Source organism: Aptenodytes patagonicus, unplaced genomic scaffold, assembly GCF_965638725.1.
Source record: "Aptenodytes patagonicus unplaced genomic scaffold, bAptPat1.pri.cur scaffold_299, whole genome shotgun sequence".
NCBI lineage: Eukaryota > Metazoa > Chordata > Aves > Sphenisciformes > Spheniscidae > Aptenodytes > Aptenodytes patagonicus.
Genome location: NW_027472219.1, coordinates 1 through 12,515, shown reverse-complemented (window position 1 = coordinate 12,515; position 12,515 = coordinate 1). Strand labels below are relative to the sequence as shown.

Genomic DNA, 12,515 nt, shown 5'->3' with positions numbered 1-12,515 from the left:
GTTTTGCTTTTCCACTTCTCCCGCCCTGGGAGCAAGAGGCGGGGGGGTGCGTAGGGATGCGGCATCAGGAGGTCGCAGCCCTCCGGCCGGCGGGAGCTGCCTCTACCGGCCCCGCGCTCACTCGCCCACCCTCTTCTCTTTCAGGCTTTCCAGGGGAACAGGCGGCCAGGAGCGGGGCCCAGGTCCCAGGGCCAGCACCACGTCAGCCCCCCGGCCCCTGGCCGCTACAACAACGGCAACCGACACAGGAACGGGCCGGGCCAGGCCCACGGCAGGCGGCAAACCTCGCCCCTGGCAGCCTCCCCTGGCAACCCCAGCCAGACTCAGCCCACGGGCACCAGCGGCGCCTCGGGGCGGCCCGGCCCCCCTCCCTCCGGCACAGAGACCAAGGGCCTCCCGCAGCGTAAGCCCAGAGCCAGTCGTCAGGAGGGAGCGAACTCCTGAGAGCCCCCGGGCTCTCCCTTCCTGCCACAAGTCCCACGTGAGAACCAGGCTGTAGGAAGCTCCTAGCTAGGATACTAACGAAGGAAAGTTTACACTTCTCATTTTTCGTGCCATTTTTTTTGTTGTTTTCTTCTTCTCTTGTCCCTTCCCCCCTCCCCCTCGTTTGCTTTGGGTTCTTCTCACGCCTGCGCCGCACCGTCGGAGCGGGTTCAGGCCGTCTCTCTCTTGCCCTTTTCCTTTCCCCTCCAGAAATTCACCTTCGTCGGCCCAATCTCTGGCAGCGCTGGCCAAAACCCAGCCCCCAGCGTCTTTTCTTCTGTGCACCAACATCTGGGCCTCGCCTCGGGGGAGCGGCCCGTGACAGCCCATCCCTCCTGCTGGCAGCGGGGATGAGTGCCGGGACACGGGGCCCTGGGGGGGGGGCTGTGGGTGTCCCCCCACCCCACCCCAGGGACAGGCAGGGGTCTGGGACCCCTCCTCTCCGGGCCGCGACGCGGGGCCGGGGTCCTGCACACTTGGCTGTTCTCTGGTCTTTATGTTGCGGATCTCTATTTTATTCGCTTCCCCTTCTCCCCCTGCCTTCCCCCCGCTTCTCCAGCCCTTCTTCGTCCCTAAATTAAATTTATAGCAATATCAATTAGCAGAGCTAATCCTAGGAGATACCGGGTGGAGTTTGCGCCAGTCGTTCTTTATAGCTGTACGAATAAAGACGATGTTCACGTTGAATGTCGCCGTCTCTGCCTTCCACGGCTCCGGCCCTCGGAGAGGCCGGGGCTTCCCGGGGGGCCTCTGTGGCTCTGCTGCCCCCCCTCACTTTTCACACCGGGGTGTTTCTTTCCCTCCCTCCAACCCAAGTTCTCCTCAGTTGGTTGAACAAATTAAATAAATAAAACCCAACTTTGAGCTTTAAAAATTTGGGTGTTTTCTGCTTAAGCAATTCAGCCCCACTCTCACCCTCGGTCTGCGGCTCTGGGCACCCATGCGCCCCTGTGCTGCCCCCTCCCCCCCCCCCCCCAAGGGTACCCGGCTCCCCGGGGGCCACGAATCCCGTCACCCCCGTGGGCTTGTTCTCCCGTGGCCGCCCGCCTCGGGGTGCCCCTTCCTCGCCGCCCCCCCCCCCCCCCCCGCGCAGAGGAGCCAGAATCGGCCCCGACGGCTCCGGCTGCGGGAGGGTCCGGGCTGGAGCGGGGTCCCGGCGCCCCCCGGCCGCTGCCGGCCCCTCCCGGGGGGCGGTGCCGGTGCCGGGGCGGGGGGCGGCGCCGGGCGGCGGCGGGTCCCGGGAGCGGGGGAGCCCCGGTGCCGGCGGCGCCCGCGGGGATGGCGGCAGCGCGGAGCCGCCGCTGAGATGCCGCCGATGCGGGGCCTCCTGGCGCCGCAAAACGCCTTCCTGGACACCATCGCCCGCCGCTTCGACGGGACGCGTGAGTGCACCGGCACCGGCACCGGCACCGGCACCGGCACCGGCACCCGCGGCGCTGCCGCCCCTCCCGGCCCGGCCCCGGCCCCGACGGGGCGGCGGCGCTGGGAACGGGCTGGGACGGGACGGGCGGTGCTCGGCGCTGCGCCCCCCCCCCTCCCCCCGGGGCGGAGGGACCGGGACCGGGACCGGGACCGGGACCGGGCTGGGGCGGGCGGTGCTCGGCGCTGCGCACGGGCATCCCCTCGGTGAGCGCCCGGTCGGATCGGGGGGTGCTCGGCCGGGGGGTCGGAGGGGGGCACGCTCGGGCCCCGGCGCTGTCCCGGCTCCCGCCGCCCCCTCTCGCCCGCCGGGGAAGGAGCCGGCCCCGCCGCCCCCTCCCGGGGCTATAAATACCCGTCCCGCCCCCCTCCCCCGCCGTGCCGGTGAGTAACGGCGATGCGCTCCGCGGCACCGGGGCTGCACCGGGCCGGGACCGGCAGCCGCGGGGGGGGCTGGAGCCCCCCGGGATCACCCCGATCCTTGGGAAAGGTGTATGTGTGTGTGTGTGTGTGTCCCCCGGCCCGGTGCTGGCCTCTCCCGAAGAGAGCGGGTGGGAGGCAGTCCCCCACGCCGTTCCTATGCAAATGTATGCAAATGAGGCAGAGTGGGCTCCACCGGTGCCAACGGGGCGGTTCAGCCCAAGCGCTGCTGCGCGGCGGGTAAAAATAACCCAGCGGGCCCAGATGGCTGCGGGCACCCCCGCACCCCTGCCCCCCAGCACCCCCGGACCCCCTCCGTGGCACAGCCGGGGGGACCCCACGGGTGACCCAGGCACCCCAGCCCCTTCCCCCCAGCCCCATGGGCTCCCCCAAACCCAATGGGCTCCCCCAAACCCAATGGGCTCCCCCAGCCCCTTCCCTCCAACCCTCGTGGGATCCCCCAGCCCCATGAGATCCCCCAAACCCACGGGCTCCCCCAGTCCCTTTTCCCCAGCCCCCACGGGCTCCCCCCTGCCCCACGGGCTCCCCGCACCCCCTTTCCCCCCCTCCCCGGCCCCCCGGCCCAGCCACCTCTCCCTTGCAGACAGTAACTTCGTGCTGGGCAATGCCCAGGTGCCCAGCGCCTTCCCCGTCGTCTACTGCTCCGACGGCTTCTGCGACCTGACGGGCTTCTCGCGGGCGGAGGTGATGCAGCGCTGCTGCGCCTGCTCCTTCCTCTACGGCCCCGACACCAGCGAGCTGCTGCGGCAGCAGCTCCGCCGCGCGCTGGACGAGCACCAGGCCTTCAAGGGCGAGCTCATCCTCTACCGCAAGAGCGGTGGGTGGCAGCGAGGGGCGGCCGGGTCCCTTCCGCAGTCCCTCCGGGGGGGGTGATGCCCCGTCAGCCCGGGTGTTGCCCCCCCTGGCAGGTGTCCCCTTCTGGTGCCTGCTGGACGTGGTGCCCATCAAGAACGAGAAGGACGAGGTGGCCCTGTTCCTCGTGTCCCACAAGGACATCACCAGCACCAAGAGCCGCTCAGGTGCCGACAGCACAAAGGACACGGGTGAGGGGACAGCAAGGAGCGATGGGACCCGCTGGAGCCCCCCCCATGGCCACTGTCACCGACGTCCCCCCCTCCTCTGTCCGGGCAGGCAGGCGTCGGCGGTTCAGCCGTGCCGGAGGGAAGGGCTTCAATGCCAGCCGGCGCCGGAGCCGGGCGGTGCTGTACCACCTCTCAGGACACCTGCAGAAGCAGAGAAAGAGCAAGCACAAGCTCAGAAAGGTGGAGCTGGGACACGGGTTGGGGCTGGGGACACATGTTGGGGCTGGGGACATGTGTCAGGGCTGGGGACACGTGTCAGGGCTGGGGACAGGGCATCCTGGCTGGGAATAGAGTGTCCAGGCTGGGAAGAGGCTGATGCAGTGGACGTCGTGACACGAGGGCTGGGGACAAGGTGCTGAGGCTGAGGGCAGGCTTTCCAGGGTGTCGGGGGACAGAGACAAGGTGTCTGGGCTGGGGACAAAGTGTCAGGGCTGGGGACAATGTGGCTGGACCGGGAAGGGGGTGGAGATGGGTTTGGGATGTCCAGGCTGGGGACAGGGTGACCAGGCTGGGGGACACACCTAGGCTGGAGATAGGGGTAGGAAAGGGCTGGGGACAAGGTGTTGAGGTTGGGGACAGTATCCTCATGCTAGTGACAGTGAGTCTGGGCTGGGGACAGGGTGTCAGGGCAGGGGACAAGGTGTCGAGGCAGGGGACGGGGCATCAAGGCTGACCCCTGTCTCCATCAGGGCGTCTTCGGGGACAAGCCCTCGCTGCCTGAGTACAAGGTGGCCGCCATCCGCAAGCCCCCCCTCATCCTGCTGCACTACGGGGCCTTCAAGGCGGGCTGGGACGGGCTCATCCTGCTCGCCACCCTCTACGTGGCCGTCACCGTCCCCTACAGCGTCTGCGTGGGCACCGGCACCGAGGAGGGGCTGCCGGCCGCCCGCGGCCCCCCCAGCGCCTGCGACCTGTGCGTGGAAATCCTCTTCATGCTGGGTAAAGCCCCTCTACACCCCCCCCCACCCCCACCCCCCACCCCATGCCGGCTCGGGGCTGGCAGAGGCCGGGGGGACTCGGTGCACTGATGGCTGCCCCCCCCCCCCCAGACATCATCCTCAACTTCCGCACCACCTTCGTCAGCAAGTCGGGGCAGGTGGTGCTGGAGCCCCGCGCCGTTGCCCGCCACTACCTGGCCGGCTGGTTCCCGCTCGACCTTGTGGCCGCGCTGCCCTTCGACCTGCTCGCTGCTTGCCAGGTCAACGTGGTGAGCGTTGGGACATGGGGACATCCCACCCACCCCCACCCCCCCCGGCTGCAGGGACCCTCCCAAGTTGTGGGGATCCCACTGGGGTTTTGGGGATGCTGATGGACCATGGGAACCTCATTGGAAACCCTGACAGGCCACTGGAGACCCTGAAGGGCTGCAGGGATCCCAAAAGGCTGCAGGGACCCTAATGGGGCTGCAGAGCCTCTCCCCACCCACCCCCATGTGGCTGTGGTGACACTGATGGGGCATTGGGGACCCCGATGGGGCTGTGAGGGACCCTGGTGGGATTATGGACACCCTGGAGGGCTGCAGGACACCCCCCCCCCCCCCCCACTAATGCTGCGGGGACCCTGATGGGCTCTGAGGGACCCCAGAGGGGCTTGCGGCTGGATGGGGCCAACTGGTGCCCCGTTCCCCTCTGGGTACCCCGTCCCCTCCTGCACTGCCCCTCTCCCTGCAGTACGTGGGAGCCCACCTGCTGAAGACGGTGCGGCTGCTGCGGCTGCTGCGGCTGCTGCCCAACCTGGACCGGTACTCGCAGTACAGCGCCGTGGTGCTGGTGCTGCTCATGGTGGTCTTCGGCCTCCTGGCCCACTGGGTCGCCTGCGGCTGGTTCTTCCTGGGGCAGCGCGAGGTGGAGGGCAGCCCCGCCGCCCTGCCCGAGATCGGTACGGCCGCCCCGCCGCCACTGGTGTGTCCGTCTGTCCGTGTCCTGTCCACCCCCCCCCCCCCGGCCAGAGGCTGCAGGGGTTCCTGTCCCTTGTCCCCACATGCCTGTCCCTGCTGTTATGTGCCCCCCCCCCCCCAATCCCCCCGTCCCCGTCCCCTGCACACCGGAGCTGGTGCCTGCTTGTGCACCCCCATGTCCTCTGCACACCCCGAAGCTGAGGTTTGCTCGAGCACCCCGTGGCCCCACAGATCAGGACCTGTCCCTGCACCGAGCACACCACATTCCCCCCCCCCCCCCCAAGACCTGCCCACACAACCTGTGCGCCCCACAGCCCCGGGGGGGGGGAGGGCTGCCTGGGTGTCTCCCCCCGTGTCCCCAGAGCCTGTCCAGTTTCTGCCTGTGCCCCCTGAGCCCCATGTGCCTCACGCGGGGGCTGTCCCTGTCGTCCCCCCCCGTCTCCCGTCCCCCGTCCCCCCCGTTCCCAAGCTGGGCAGCCCCCATGGCCCTGCTCACCCCCCCCCCCCCCCCCCCGTGTCCCCCTCCCCGTTCCCCCCCCCCCCCATCCCAGGCTGGCTGCAGGAGCTGGCGCGGCGGCTGGAGACCCCCTACTACCTGGCGAGGAGGAACTGCAGCGCTGGGGGGGCCGGGAACGGCACGGGGCCGGGGGTCAACTGCAGCGGAAGCGGGGGGCTGCTGGGGGGCCCCTCGCTGCGCAGCGCCTACATCACCTCCCTCTACTTCGCCCTGAGCAGCCTGACCAGCGTGGGCTTCGGCAACGTCTCCGCCAACACCGACACCGAGAAGATCTTCTCCATCTGCACCATGCTGGTCGGGGGTGAGGGGCCAGGGTGGGAGGGAGGGGTGCAGCGGGGGGGGGGGGGGGGGGGGGGGCCAGGCGGCCGGGTGATGGGTGTGTGTCCCCCTCCGTCCCCAGCGCTGATGCACGCGGTGGTCTTCGGCAACGTGACGGCCATCATCCAGCGGCTGTACGCCCGCCGGTTCCTGTACCACAGCCGCACCCGCGACCTGCACGACTACATCCGCATCCACCGCATCCCCCGGCCCCTCAAGCGCCGCATCCTCGAGTATTTCCAGAGCACCTGGGTGGCCAACAACGGCATTGACACGGCCGAGGTCAGCCCCCCCGCCGCGGGCGCCACAGACACACCCCCCCCCCCCCGGACACCCCGGCCCCAGCAAGCAGCGGTGGCGCATGGATGGAGGGGAACTGGGGTGCCCCGGCCCCATAACGGGGATGGAGGGGAACTGGGGTGCCCCGGCCCCCCAGCAGGGATGGAAAGGGGCTTGGGGTGGTGCAGCCCCATAGCAGGGATGGACTGGGGGTGGGAGGGGGGGGCGGGGAGGGCTTGGATGTACAGTCTGTGGTGGGGGGTGGATGGGAACTGGGGTGCACCAGACCCATGGCAGGGATGGAGGGGGCCTGGGGGCTCCCCAGCCCCATGGCAGGGATGGACCGGGGGGGGGGGGGGGGGCGACAACTTTGGGGCGCTCAGTCCGTGATGGGGATGGAGGGGGCCCCCCAGCAGGGATGGGGTGGGGGTAGGGGGGGTGCTCTGGGTGCACGGTCTGTGGTGGGGCTGGATGGGGACCTCAGGATGTCCCAGGGGGGCTCGGGGGGCTCAGCCTGCCTTGGGGGGGGAAAAGGGGGGGGGGGGGGCGGCCGTGGGGCGCAGCGGGCGCCCCCCGCCCCGCTGAGCGCCGGGCGCGCAGCTCCTGCAGAGCCTGCCCGAGGAGCTGCGGGCCGACATCGCCCTGCACCTGCACAAGGAGCTGCTGCAGCTGCCCCTCTTCGCGGGGGCCAGCCGGGGCTGCCTGCGCGCCCTCTCCCTGGGGGTGCGCCCCGCCTTCTGCACCCCCGGCGAGCTCCTCATCCGCCGGGGCGACGCGCTCCAGGCGCTCTACTTCCTCCGCTCCGGCTCCATGGAGGTGCTGCGGGACGGCATCGTCCTCGCCATCCTCGGTGCGGGGCGTGGGAGCGGGCTGAGGCCGGCACCGGCATGACACCGATGGCCGGCCTGACACCCCCCCCCCCATGTGTGTGTGTGTCCCCCTGTGTGTGTGTGTGTGTGTGTGTCCCAGGGAAGGGGGACCTGATCGGCTGCGACCTGGGGGGGTCCCCGCGCGCCCGGCGGGCCCGGGCGGACGTGCGGGGGCTGACGTACTGCGCCCTGCAGAGCCTGGGGCTGCCGGCGCTGGCCGAGGGCCCTGGCCCTCGACCCCGACTTCGCCCGCGCCTTCCGCCAGCAGCTCCCCCGCGAGCTCAGCTACGACCTGGGGGCGCGCCCCCCGAGGTGAGGTGACGTCACCGGGGGACGGGGAGTGACGTCGCGGGGCTGGGGAGTGACGTCGCGGAGCCAGGGGCGGCGGGGGGCTGACGCTACCCCCAGGCAGCGATGGCGGGGAGAGGGAGGCGACATCGGGGGCTCAGCAGGTGCAAGGCCCTGAGGCAGCTCTGTCCTGAAGGATGACATCACTGCCCTCATGCTATGACATAACTCCTGGCTAAGGGGGACACGACAAATTTGAGGCACGACCCACGGGGGCAAAGCCGACGTGGCCCAGGGGCGGGGGGGGGGGGGGGGGGGTGGCGATGTGGGGCCGAGGGGGGATGGTGCAGGGCTGGAGGGTGACATCACGGGGCAACGGGTGACATCACGGCACCTGGGTGATGTCACGGGGGGGAAGGGGCGAGGCAGGGGGTGCAGGAGCAGGGCCCCCCCTCTATGCCCCCGGCTGCAGGTGGAGTCGCGCTCGCCCAGCGGGGAGCCCACGCCGGCGGAGGGGACCGAGCCGCAGCCCCCCAGCCCCGGCCCGGCCCCCCCCAGCCCCCGGCTGTCCCCCGCGGCGGGGACCCAGCCCCGGCCCCCCCGCGGCGGAGGCCCCCGCGCCCACCCCGAGCCTGGGTGCCCCACGGCCCTGCAGCTGCACCCTTGGAGCGGCCCCCCGGACCTGAGTCCCAGGTGAGGGACTGCGGGGGGGGGGGCAGGGAGGCCTAGCCCCCCTGGGTCTGCGCCCCACCGACCCCCCCCCCCCCCCCGCTGTCCCACAGGGTGGTCGACGGCACCGAGGGGGAGGGCTGCGCCGCCGACAAGCCCCTCTTCAACTTCCACCTCGGCCCCTCCCTGGGGCCAGGTAATGGGGGGGGGGGGGGGGGGGGTGATGTCTGGATTTGGGGGGGGGGGGGGGGGGGGCTGGACCCCTGGGTGCCCCGAGGAGACACTCACCTCTCCCCCCAGCTGGGGACGGGGGGCTGCTAGCCATCCCCCCCGGCCCCCCGGAGCCGAGCAGCGCCGACACCATCGAGAAGCTGCGGCAGGCGGTAAGGGGGGGGCGGGGGGGGGGGGGGCTGCAGGGGTTTCAGGGTGCGCTGACCCCCATCACCCGCAGGTGGCCGAGCTGTCGGGGCAGGTGCTGCAGCTGCGGGAGGGGCTGCGGGGGCTGCGGGAGGCCGTGCAGCTCCTGCTGCTGCCGCCGCCGCCGCCCCCCCGCGCTCCAACGCCCCGACGCCGGCCGCAGCCCTCCGGCCACTCCGTGTGGAGACGGGGGGACCGGGGCTCTGCCTGCACCAGCCACCCCCCGACTGTGCCCGCAGCCAGCCCTGGGGCTGGGGCCCCCCCGCCGCCGCCCGCAGCTCGCCCTGGCTGCGGCCCGACCCCTTCTGGGGCTCCCAGGGGGGCAGGAGGGGCAGCCAGGGGGGAGCCCCCCCGCGTGGCCGCCCATCCCTGCCTCCTCGGGGGGCCACGGCATCCCCGTGCCGGAGCCGGAACCCCCCGCGCCCTGGGACGCGCCCAGCCTGGAGCTGGCGCTGATGGGGGGGTCCCAAGGCCAGGGCCCCCCCGGCCCCAAGAGGAGGGGACGGGCATGTAATGGGAACCCCGGGGGGACGGGACCATACCCAGCCGCCGGCCCCCCCCGTGCCGGGGGGGGGAGCCTCCTCTCCCCCTTTTTCAATAAAGGAACGATTTTAAGAACACGCCACAGGAGTGGGGGGTCCTGTGTCCCCCCCCCCAGGGCGTCCGCAGCCCCCCAAAGACCCCCACACCGGGGTGGGGAAAAATACTTTATTGGAAGGTGAGAATCTCCAGCCCCGGGGCTGGGGGCAGGAGGGGCCCCAGGGCCCCCCCCCGGGGAGGCCGGGGGTCCCCAGTGCCAAACTGGGAGCTGCAGGGACCCCCACTCCCCGATATGGGGCCAGTGGGGGGGGACGACACACACACGCGTGGCCGAGCAGCCCCCACCCCTCATCACTGCTGGGCCAGCTTGGCTGCCTCCGCCTTGATGAGGGCGATCAGGTCCTGGTTGATGAGGAAGACGAAGCGGAGGCTGGCGATCTGGGGGGGGGGGGGGGGGGGGGCCAGAGGGTGAGAGCAGGGTGGGGAGCCCCCCCCTTCCCGCCCCCCGCCGCGTCGGGGCTCACCTCCACCACCGAGTTGTTGTTCAGCTTCCACTTGTTGCCGCCGAGGACGGGGCGCCCGTCGATGTAGATGGGGCGCCGGCCCTCGTTAGCGATGAAGAAATCCCCGTTATTCTTCAACTTGATGACGCCTGGAGGGGGGGGGGGGGGGGGATGCGGGGTGAGAGGAGGGGGGAGCGCAGGGCCCCCCTGCCCCAGCCGCAGTCCCCGTCCCTACCCTGCTTGCGGGAGATCTTCCAGGCCGGTCCCTCCAGCGCCAGGTCCACGTCGATCTGGTTGTCCTTCGTGGCTCTGCCCCAGGGTGATCTGGGGGGGGGATAGGGGGGGAGAAGAGCGTCAGGGGGCTGCGGGGAGGCTGGGGGGGGGGGCTGCGGGGGGCACAACACCTGCACCCACCTCCCGGGAGCGCATGAGGTACCGCACCATGCGGCCCCGCAGCACGGCCAGCGTCTGGCTGTCGAAGTCCGGGGAGCTCATGCCTGCGGGAAGGAGGGGTGAGAGGGGCGGAGGGGACGGCTGGGGGGGGGGACACACACACACGGAGGGACGGAAGGAAGGACGGACGGGCCCCCCGGCTCCCAACTCTCACCCGTGATGCTGTCGACCAAGACCTGCCACTTGTGCAGCTCCTGCTCCAGCTGCCGGATCTCCCGCTTCTGGCGCCGGTCGGCCACGGTCAGCTCTGGGGAGAAGGGGAGAAGGGAGCTGGGGAGGGTGGGGGCGCCGGCCCCCTGTCCTGGGGGCTGAGGGGGGGGGGTGGTCCCGGGCCTCTCCCCGCCAATTCGGCCTGCCCAGATGGGAGCGGGCCGGACTCACCGTGCTCCAGCACCTCGTCCCGCACGTCCCTGCGGAGGAGAAGAGGCAGGATGAGACGGTGCCACCCCGCGCCCCCCCCCCAGCACGGCCCCTGTCCCTGTCCCCACCCCAGCCCTCCAAAAAAAACCCCCAAAACAACCCTCACTTCAGCTTGCTGTCGTCAAGCATGTCCTCGGCGTCCGAGAAGTTCAGCACTTGGTCCCCCTTGGGCAGCGGCTGCACTGGAAGGAGCAGGAGGGGAGGGAGTGAGGGGGCTGGGGGGGGGGACGGGGGGGGCGCAGGGGGGACGGGGGGTGCCCTCCGGGCCTCACCCGTCTGGTCGTCCAGCAGGTAGTACTGCTTCATGAGCTGCCAGTGGAGCTGCAGGGCCTTGGCCGTCCGGGAGGGGTAGAAGACATCGGGGTGCTTATGGAGCAGCTCCTGGAAGGTGTCGAGCGTGGGCTGGCTCGTCTGCGGAGGGGAGAAGGGACACGTGGCACCAAGGACCCCCGAGGAGAGCCCAAAACCCCAGACTGGAGCCCCCCGCCCCGCAGCCCGCTCCGCTCCCGGCTGGCTCTTACCGATCCCACCTTGTTCAGCAGCTGCTCCTCGGCTTTGCTGAAGAGCACTTTGCTCTGGATGGCGGCGATGGCCTCGGGGGTGCAGCTGCCGCATGGCCTGGCAGGCCAGCCTGGGGAGGGGGGGGGGACACACACACGACACACGGCGTGAGAGCCCCCGCCGGCCGCCCCCGGGACGGCTCTGCCCCTCCGGGCCTGCCCCGCACTCACTTGGAGATGATGGGGTCGTAGAGGAGGGCGTACCACCGCTCCTGGATCTCCCCGCAGGTTGAAGCGGCAGCTGAACTTCACGCCCAAGTGCACGGAGGTCAAGTCGTTGGTCTGGAAAAGCCCCCGGGTGAGGGGGACGGTCCCCGAGGGGCCAGCCCCAAAACACAGCGGTGGCTGACACCCCCCTGCGAGGGTCCCCGGGGGACGGGCAGCCCCCCGGGGCCGTTACCTGCAGCACGGCGTTGATGAGCAGGAGATCGTCAGCGGGTTTCCAGCGGCCCAGGTCCTTCGTCACCTGCAGGGGCTGTTTGCTCTTCTTCATCCGCTTGGCGAGGCCGGGGGTCGGGACCGGGCTGGGCGCGATGGGGGTGGACACAGACTTGGAGACCTGGGCGGGCAGAGGTGGGGGGTTCGGGCTCTCTCCGAGCTCCCCAGACCCCCGGCCGGCCCCTGGAGGTCCCCGCCAGCCCCTCACCTTCTTCTTCTCGCTAGAGGAGGGCTCGCTGCCCGAGCAGCGCCCAGGCTCGACCCCGCCGGCACCCTTGGCCCGGCTGGAGGATTTGGCGAGGCTGCTCTCTACCAGCTCATCGTCAAACTTTTTCCGCTTGATGAACCTGGAAGAAACGAGGCGGCTCCGAGTCCCGGTGCCCCCGGGGCCGCCCTCTCCCGCAGGCGGGCAGGGCTCAGCCCCGCGCCCCCCTCTCCCGCCCCGGCGTACCGCGAGGAGCTGCGGCGTTTGGGGATGGCGCCCGAGGCCTGGGCCGAACCCCGTTTCTGCCCCGCCAGCGACTCCTCGTCCTCGGAGCGGCTCGTCGCGCCCGACGCCATCAGTCCGGAGAACAGCACGTCTGCGGGGGACAGAGGAGGTGGGGGTTGCCCGGCTGCCCCCCCCCCCCCCCCCCGAGAGCTCACCCGCGGGGCAGCCGGGACCTCCGGGCCCCCCCATCGTGCCCTGGGGGTGCAGCTTTCGTGGGGGGCTCGGGGGGGGACTCCAACCTTGGGGGGGGGGGGACGGACCCCGGGAAGGCAAGGGACATGGCGGGGACGAGCAGGACACGGGGGGAATGAAAGGGGTGTGAAGATGGGGGCGTGGGGGGGGTCACGGGGGGACGCGGAGATGGGGAGGGACACGGGGAAAGGCAGGGAGCGCAGCGGGGGGCGCACAAGGGGACACGGAGGGACATCGGGG

General features: G+C 71.3%; 3 protein-coding genes and 1 long non-coding RNA gene across 9 annotated transcripts in view; 3 read left to right on the top strand and 1 right to left on the bottom strand.

Moving 5' to 3' along the window:
• The window catches only part of SPATS2 (spermatogenesis associated serine rich 2), a 30,561-nt gene extending 29,391 nt beyond the window's left edge, over positions 1–1,170 (top strand). For all 6 annotated transcript variants that reach the window (XM_076363937.1, XM_076363938.1, XM_076363933.1 and 3 more), the window contains one exon: positions 145–1,170. In XM_076363937.1, the coding sequence (XP_076220052.1) occupies positions 145–444 (300 nt within the window). In that variant the 3' untranslated portion in view covers positions 445–1,170. The remainder of the gene's footprint in view (positions 1–144) is intronic.
• A 574-nt stretch (positions 1,171–1,744) lies between these two features.
• On the top strand, positions 1,745–7,621 carry LOC143173798 (voltage-gated inwardly rectifying potassium channel KCNH3-like). Its single transcript, XM_076363943.1, is given in 12 exon segments — positions 1,745–1,865; positions 2,927–3,160; positions 3,252–3,386; positions 3,475–3,605; positions 4,115–4,364; positions 4,475–4,632; positions 5,096–5,303; positions 5,874–6,140; positions 6,240–6,439; positions 7,037–7,286; positions 7,406–7,527; positions 7,529–7,621. Coding segments are annotated over 12 exon segments (2,124 nt in total). The 5' UTR covers positions 1,745–1,789.
• A 598-nt stretch (positions 7,622–8,219) lies between these two features.
• LOC143173795 (uncharacterized) lies at positions 8,220–8,796 on the top strand. Its single transcript, XR_012997778.1, has 4 exons — positions 8,220–8,286; positions 8,376–8,458; positions 8,563–8,645; positions 8,714–8,796. It is a non-coding gene; the product is annotated as an uncharacterized LOC143173795 (long non-coding RNA).
• A 577-nt stretch (positions 8,797–9,373) lies between these two features.
• Positions 9,374–12,169, bottom strand: LOC143173794 (microspherule protein 1-like). The gene is given in 15 exon segments (XM_076363939.1): positions 9,374–9,657; positions 9,744–9,871; positions 9,958–10,029; positions 10,127–10,219; positions 10,330–10,422; positions 10,557–10,585; positions 10,702–10,777; positions 10,868–11,006; positions 11,117–11,194; positions 11,196–11,226; positions 11,327–11,376; positions 11,378–11,437; positions 11,556–11,714; positions 11,802–11,940; positions 12,045–12,169. Coding segments are annotated over 15 exon segments (1,344 nt in total). The 5' UTR covers positions 12,155–12,169; the 3' UTR covers positions 9,374–9,570.
• Between the last annotated feature and the right edge of the window lie 346 nt (positions 12,170–12,515).